At 64.3% G+C, this 8,106-nt stretch overlaps 1 protein-coding gene across 1 annotated transcript in view; it reads left to right on the top strand.

Moving 5' to 3' along the window:
* NKD2 (NKD inhibitor of Wnt signaling pathway 2) overlaps positions 1-8,106 on the top strand; it is a 28,009-nt gene that overhangs the window by 1,256 nt on the left and 18,647 nt on the right. The window contains exon 3 of the mRNA XM_024731981.1: positions 11-275. Within this exon, the coding sequence (XP_024587749.1) occupies positions 11-275 (265 nt within the window). The remainder of the gene's footprint in view (positions 1-10; positions 276-8,106) is intronic.

Genomic DNA, 8,106 nt, shown 5'->3' with positions numbered 1-8,106 from the left:
CCCGCCCCAGACCGCGACCCCGGTCCCCCGCCGGAGCCCCGCGCCCCAGGCCGCGCGGCGAGGGGTGGGCGCGCCTGGCGGCGGGGCATCGTCCGGGCGCAGCTCCCGCGGGCTTACCGGGCGTCTCCTTCCCTCCTCGGCGCCCCGTTTCCCGCGCGTCCGCCCACGGGGCCGCAGGGGACAGCTTCGTGGTGTCTGCGTACCTGGGTGGCCGCAGAGGCACTGAGGAGGCGGAGCGGCGGGGCTGCGTGGAGCACGGCACAAGGGACAAGCAGGTAGGCGTGGTGGGCCCGGCGGCCCCGCCGGGGCCAGGGGACCTGAGTAGCAAAGTTGTGCCTTCTGACCCGGACCCAGGACCCCAGGACAGAGAAGGCGAGGGCCCCGATGGCCCAGCGAGAGTGACTCGTGCTGGGCCAGACGGCCCCTCCCTCTGGGGGAGGGGATGTGGCGCGAGGCCTCGCTCTCCCAGGCTGGAGGAGTGGGGGCAGGGCTGGGGAATGGCCTGCTGTAGAATCAGTGTACCGCACAGCAGTGGCGGCCACAGCGTCAAAGGCCACCGTGCTGCCCGTCTGCCGTGTGGGTGACCGCAGGCCTGCGGGGATGCTCACGGGAAAGCCCAGGGACACCCAGGCTGCAGGTGCTGTCAGGGGTTGCAGGGGTCCCACTCAGGACCCAGCGCCCCTGAGAGTGGATTTGGAAGGGTGTTCCATCCAGGCCCGGGGCACCAGAGGGGCCTTGGGCAAACCAGACTGCACACGTTCACCAGGGAGGAGAAAGAGGCCGGTGGATGGTCTCGGGCATTAGTGTGGACTGGAGTTGGGTAGGTGGCCGTGCCAGACGACTGAGACCCCCTCCTCGACCACTGCTTGCTCCGCTCAGGGTCCCCTGCAGACTGAGTGCAGCAGCTCACGGGCACGTCAGCTCTCCTTTTGGAAAGACACTTTTCTGGCCGGTTGATAAATGAAAAGTTCTGAGTGTATTTGTAAACACTTGTGCGGCCTCGTCCCGAGAAGGGGCCCAGATACGCCCTGAGATCCAACACACAGTAGAGTTACGATTCCTGTTTCTGGGAGTGAAATTTGAATCCCATGCCTGTGAAGGTAGGATCTCCAGTTCGCAGTGTTTGCTGGGCACTCACAGGAAGGTTGCGTGGACATGTGCTCCTGGGCACCAGGGGGCCGCCCCAGCTGGTCTCTGTCCCTCCTTTGGTCTGATTTAGTTTGCCTGGGCAGGTGGGTGTTGATAACGGGACGGTGTTTCCTTCCCACTTGGTCCAACTGTGTGTAGGGGGCGGCAGGTAGTCCAGAGCGGTGAAGGGCATGTCCACCGGCTAACCCTGTCCTGCCGGCCACCCGGCGGGGCCGTCGTCAGCTCAGGACGTGGACAATACAGCACAGCAGGTCCCACACGCAGGCGGTGTTCGTCCCGGGCTGCGGGCTACGGAGATGGAAAACAAAATGCTTCCGCTCTGGCCGCGGGTTATAGTGCCAGGTTATGACGGTTTCTTAGACCAACGGATTCCACGCTCTCGGGACGTTCTTGAAAGAACAGTGTGGGGTTTGGCTTGGGTTGTTCCTTTGTTATTTTGTTCTCAGCTGTGGTCTGAATGTTTGTGTCTCCCCCAAAATTCATGTGTTGAAACCTAACCCCCCGTGTGATAGATTCAGAGGATGGCCTTTTGGGAGGTGACTAGGCCCCGAGGGCAGAGTCCTCACGGTGGGATCAGTGCCCATATGAGAGCCCCAGAGCACTACACGGCGTTACAGGCGGAAGGCCAAGCCTGCCGGCCCCTCGGTCTTGGACGTCCGGCCTCCAAGACTGTGAGCAATGAATTTCTGTTGTTTATGAGCCACTGGTCTGTGGTGTGTTGTCGCCGCAGCCCGAATGTACTGCGACAGCCTCATTTCATGACGCCACGAGGTAGGAAAAGAATCGCAGAATAAGGGATGGGCCTTTAAATGTAATACGTTTGATCTTTTCTCGCCTTTTCCCATCTTGCCTCATTTGGCCATGGGGCTGTGAGCCATGCTGGGAGTTTAGACCCCCCCGGCCCAGGTGCTCAGATATCTCGCTGCCGCACCGCCGACCCCCCTCGCCGGGCACCTCCACTCCTGCCTCTGCCCGGAAGTTGCTCTGTCGGGGGACATTGGGGTGTCAGGCCCTACGTTCCTCCCGTTTCCTGTCCTTCCCCTTGTGTGGTGTCCAGAGCCCCGTCACCGTCCCTGCCCTCCCAGGCGCTGTCCCGAGGAAGGCCAGCCTGACTGTGCAGTGCCCCCAGAACACCTGAGTGGGGTCAGCGAGGGGACACGTCCTCCTGTGCTTCCACGCAGGTCAATCCGGGTGCGCCGTGTTGCCACAAGATCTGTCCCAAATGACCTCGTGGAAATTAAGTGCACGTCCACCACCTAACTCTCACCTGCCCTCACTCACCATCCCCCCCCAAAAAATAAAGGAAATGAGGTTGATTTTGCCCACCAGTGAGCCGTGCTGGCTCCTGGTGCCTGCGTAGTGCGCGTCTAATAAGGTCTCTGATAACTATTAGTGTTTTCGGGCAGGTAGATGCCCGCTTCACGGTCTAGAGTGGTCCTCCTCCTCGATTCTGAGAGACGCTGCCTCACTTCGTTGCCACGGGCCCCCAGGGGCCTGGGGCTGTGCAGGTGCCGGCCAGTGACGCGGGACGCTGGCAAGAGCGGCACAGGATGCAGCAGTGGGTGACTGAGGCTGCACGTGTGTTACAGCCAGGAGGAGAGACGGCGGTCACAGCGCCAGCGCTTGACTGTGCTGTTCCAGAGGTGGGGCTGGCGGAGGTCAGGGCGAGGCCCTGTGGGGGTATGGCTGCCCCTCCCGGTCACGCGCGCACTCGCCATCTGCCCGTCTGATTTCTCCATGCTCCCTGCGGGGCGGGAAGAGTCCAGAAGACAAGAATCACCACTAACAACTGGAACTTTGTTGTGACTCAAACACAGATTTCTATTGAGTAAGCGCAAGAAAGGGAATTCCAGCAGCTCCAGAGGTGTGGGAGGCGCCCCGAGGCTACTGGATGCCCCCCTTTCCCCCCACCCCCCCGTCCCCAGTCACCGTGGAGCCATGGTGTGTGGTGTAAACCACACGTTACGGGGCTGTGTCCTGTCCTGTGGATGCCAGGGCTCCTCCTCAGCTGTCGGGCCGCAGCCGCGTGGAAGGAGTGGCCTGGGTGGACAGGTGGTGGCGCTGTAGCCACTGTGCCGCTCCACAGGCTGACCCCTGGTCTTCCATGACCCGTGCTCTGGGGACGCGTGATCTGTGGAGTCCTGGCCTGTGTGGGGCGTCTGGGCACCACTCCAGGACCAGCCAGGGGGGCTTGACTTTCTCTCAGGGGCCCTGTTTCTGCCCTTGGATGTGGCCTGGCGGTGTGCGAGGCCAGTACAGGTGCGCACGCAAGCCTGGGGGCTCCTCTGGATTGGGGGGGCACCAGCCACAGGCCTGAGGGCCCAGACCTCACAGATCGGCAGGGAATCCCCCCAAGGTCGGGCGGTGTCAGTGTCCCTCACCCCGCCCAAGCTTCCGGAACTGCAGGTGGCCTCCCTGGACGCCGCTTGGCCTACGGATGAGCCAGGGGGTCCTGACTGATGCACCTCTGGGGAGCCGCTGGGCTGGGGACCCTGGAACCACAAGGCCGCTTTGTGGGAAATGCCTGGAGGGGGCGGGGAGGCCTGAGGACCCCGGGAGGGAGCCAGCTGCTCTGAGTGTGTCCAGTGGTGAGTGGCTCACGTGTACCTCTTCCTCACCTGGACACCTGGGTGGGTGCTGTCTGCAGGCGGGCCTCCCGGCGGGGAACGGGAGCCACCGTGCCCACCTGGCTGTCCCCGGGGTCGGGGGCTGCAGGAGGTTGGGGTCGTTTGTGGGCCTGCAGCCAACGGCATCTGACCGCCAGTAGGCGCCGAGGGCACGCGGACGGGCCAGATGCCATGCACGTGGCACCCGCCCCAACGAGGTGCCCAGGGAGCGCGTGAGGGCAGAGCGTGTGCCTGCCTCGCATGTGCTCTGGCATCCTCACGTGGTTGGCAAGGACTCTGGGATGTGGACCCGGCGAGGCTGCGGCCGGTGCCCCGACCTCAGGGCCCGGGTGGTGGATGGTGTTAGTCGTGGCAGGGCCGGCGGGCAGAGGCTGTGCCCCAGGGCGGGACAGTGGTGGACGCAGACACCGCCCTCGGGGTGCTGGTCTCTTGAGAAGCCCCCAGCTTCGGTGGGAGACGTGGCATTTGCCTGCCTGCCCTGGGGACACGGTGGCACGTGACACTGACCCACCACTCTCACGTGTGCCCTTGGGGGCAGCCCCAGAGAAGCCCCACGTGCGGGCCAGGGATGGTGGTCGGACGGAGGACGGGGGAGTTCATGGAGCGCCCCAGCTCGGGGACACTGCTTTGAGAGGAGGAGCCTGCAGGACCGCAGGGGGTCTCGAGCAGCCCAGTTGGCTGCTGGGTGAGCAGAAACATGAACTTCGCAGGAGTGAAAGCAGAGACCCGCCGTCACCCTGCTCTCCTCAGGACGTGACGGTCCACCGTGGGAGAACATGGTGCCACATCCAAGCAGCACCTGCCCCTTATCTCGCCTTCATTCTCCTTTGTGGCGAAGTAGTTAAATGAATGACTTAGAGGGGTTTTGTTGAAGTCTTGCCTGTTATCTTTTCTTTGAAAATCCATGCCAGTTTGCAGTCTTCAGAAATCAGCCCTCAGCCCTGGTAGCCGTCCGGCCAAACTGTCAGCTTTTAAAGGGGGGGGTGAGCGCAGACCCAGATGCAGTGGGAAACCCAGAGTGTCGGCGTGGCCCTGGCCCCTGACCCGGCAATGCTGCGCGACCGGCTCAGAGCTCTGCTGAGGAGTGAGCCAGGCCCTTACAGCCTTGACGCTGTGGGCTTCGCGGTGAGATTAGGGCCATGAGCGCCAGCGAGTAGATTCTCTCCTGGGCACTGTGACCCCGCCGTGTATGCCGAAACAGACTAATCTCTCATTTGAGCCACAAAGTGACCAACAAGATCTGTCGTTTAGTTTCATGTCCCTTGTTGGCAGCGCCTGGTTCTTCAGCCGCCGTCACCTGGACGGCCAGCGCTTGACCAGAGCTTGCTGGCAGGGCAGCACGGCCGTGGCTCAGCCAGTCCGCAGACCCTCCCCGGGTGGGGAGGAGGTGGACGGTGCTGCCCCACCCCCCTGACCTGCCTCTCCAGGGGTTAGGAGTTAGGTTCCGGGTCCCCATTCCCCGGGCCGGGCCGCACAGCAGGAGGTGAGCGGCGGGCGAGACAGCGAAGCTTCACCTGCCGCTCCCCATCTCTCCCCACCGCTCCCTGTCGCTCCCCATCGCTCATCATCGCTCACCATCGATCCCCCTCGCTCCCCGTCACCCTCATCTCTCCCCATCGCTCCCCATCTCTCCCCGTCTTTCCCCGTCTGTCTGCATCTCTCCCCGTCTTTCCCCGTCTCTCCGCATCTCTCCCCGTCTCTCCGCGTCTCTCCCCATCTCTCCCCTTCTCTCCCCATCTCTCCCCATCGCTCCCCATCTCTCCCCGTCTTTCCCCGTCTGTCTGCATCTCTCCCCGTCTTTCCCCGTCTCTCCGCATCTCTCCCCGTCTCTCCGCGTCTCTCCCCATCTCTCCCCTTCTCTCCCTGTCTCTCCCCATCTCTCACCTTCTCTCCCCATCTCTCCCCTTCTCTCCCCATCTCTCCCCATCGCTCCCCATCTCTCCCCCTCGCTCCCCGTCTGTCTGCGTCTCTCCCCGTCTTTCCCCGTCTCTCCGCATCTCTCCCCGTCTCTCCGCGTCTCTCCCCATCTCTCCCCTTCTCTCCCCATCTCTCCCCATCGCTCCCCATCTCTCCCCGTCTTTCCCCGTCTCTCCGCATCTCTCCCCGTCTCTCCCCGTCACTTGCGCTACTGTCTGAGCCATCCCCCACCCCCGTCTGTGGAAAAATTGTCTTCCCCCCCGCCAGCCCCTGATGCCAAACAGGTTGGGGACCGCTGGGTTAGGCCGTCTCTTCCTCTGGAGGTGAGACATCGAGGCCACCCATGGCCCCTGTTCTCCCTCCCACCGTATGGCCAGGGGGCAGCCAGCCAGGCAGCCCCAGCAAGGTTGTCACAGAAACACTGCCCGCAGGTGACGACTGGGAGCCCCGTGATGTGGCCCTTTTGAAATGTGGGTGGCTCCCCCCACCCCCAAGCCTTCCTCTGTCCCGTCGTCCGCGGGAGGCAGCCTGCGTGGTGGTCTCATTGCCACCCAGACCCCGCTCTGGGCCTGGTGCTGCCCGCCTGTCACTTGCCCTCAAGTCTCTGGGCCACAGCCCGTGCTCCATGGCGCGAGGCTGCGTGCCTCTGCTTGGGTCCTACGAGGAGAGATGAAGCGAGGGACGTGCGGAGGGCAGGACGGGAGCGGGCGCTGGTGCCGCGGGGCAGGGGCTGTGGTGGACGGCAGCCCACCTGTGGTCAGTAAGCGTGACGGGCCCGAGCTTCCTGCCTTTCTCCCCAGGGCCCTGTGAGCTGCGCCCGCAGGTCAGCAGCCCCCCGAGAGACTGGGTGCTCCAGGCGGGCCTGGGAGGCATGGGGCCGTGGTGGCCCCTTCCTCTCCTTCTCCCTGAAGAGGGGAGGCCTGTGGCTGCCATCCCCAGTCCCCGGTCCCCGGAGCGGAGGCTCGGCTTCAGAGCAGCGGTTCGGTCCCGGCCAGGCACGGCCCATCTCCTGAGTTTGTCCTGCCTGCTGGGTTGCTGCATGTCGCTGCCCTGGGCCTCGGCCCCTCCTGGGCATGAAGTGGAGCCTCTCCCAGGTTGACCCTGCATCAGACAGTCGCTGGCTTTGGAAGAAAACGCCTGTGTCGAATGGAAGCCCTTGAGAAGGATGCCGCGGCCGGAAGCAGGCCTGGCGTGCGGGTCACCGCAGCGCCGCCGGGTTGGTGACCAGCCCCCAGGAGTGCGCGGCGGGCCCGCCCTCCCCACGGGGCCCGGACGCCTGCGGCCCTTTCTACCCAGCAAGGTGCCCTCTGGACGGCTACGTGTGTGGAGCGAGGGGCTGACAGCATTGCAGCAGGAACCCTGGCTGCTGGGAGGGGAGGAGGGTGCCCGGCTGAGTATGGGTTTCCTGGGGCAGCCGTAACAAAGCCTCATGGACAGATGGACAGGCGGACGGATGGGGCGGCTTAAATGACGGACTGCTTGTCTCCATCCCGGAGGTAGAGGGTCCAGGTGTCCACAGGCCACTTTCCACCAGGGCCTCGCTCCCCTGCCTGGAGGCACCGCCCCTCCCGTGTCCTCTCAGGTTCACCCCCCTGAGACGTGACGGTCTCTTCGTCAGGACACAGGCTGTGGGATCCGGGTCCGCCCCGGTGACCTCATCTTACCAGAGGGCCTCTGCGGCGACCCCACCTGCACACACGGTCACCGTCTCAGGAACTGGGGTGCGGTGTGGCCCTAATGGGCCTGAGGCTTTCCTTGGCTCAGGACCGGCTCTATGCCCTGCATGTCCACCCTCCACGTGCACCCCGTGCAGGCCCCGCCGCTGCTCTGACAGCCGACACTCAGCCAGCTTTCTGGGCTCTGCCGTCCCGACCAGGCCGGCGGCTTGAGTCCCTGTGCTGGTGCATCTCTGGGGCGGGGTCTCCTGGGGACAGAGGCCCAAGGGGGGCCTGGGCCTCGCACAGGGGATGCTCCCGTGGCCACGCTGACCAAACGGTCATCCGCCCTCGTGCGGCGGCTGCCTTTGCACCCCTGCTGGGAGCTGCACGGGTGTTGCTGCCCCGGGTCCCCCTGGAAGGGCTTCGGGGAAGTGGGGCCTGGGGGAGGGGACCGCGTGCCTGCCTTTCTGGTTCCTGCCTCCAGAGCTGAGGTCTGTAATCCTCCGGTTGTCGTGCTTGGAGGAGGGTGGATATTTCTACGCTGGTTCCACGGCCTCCCTTTAACAGCTCTTGTAAAAGAGCCGCCTCTGTTCTGTGGAGAAGAAACACTTGAAACGCGCCTCCCTCCCTGAGCACTGATTTCCTTTCCCTGCAACCAGGAGGCAAAGACTCTCTAGGAGGGCCGGGCCCTGGGGTGTCTCACAACCCACCGTGGGGGTCTGTCTGCAGCTCCCGGCCCCACCCCCTCCGCTCTC

The sequence above is a fragment of the Neophocaena asiaeorientalis genome, unplaced genomic scaffold, assembly GCF_003031525.2.
Source record: "Neophocaena asiaeorientalis asiaeorientalis breed wild unplaced genomic scaffold, Neophocaena_asiaeorientalis_V1.1 scaffold104, whole genome shotgun sequence".
Taxonomy (NCBI): Eukaryota; Metazoa; Chordata; class Mammalia; order Artiodactyla; family Phocoenidae; genus Neophocaena; species Neophocaena asiaeorientalis.
The sequence above is the reverse complement of the archived record's forward strand: the minus strand, read 5'-3'. Positions and strand labels throughout refer to the sequence as shown.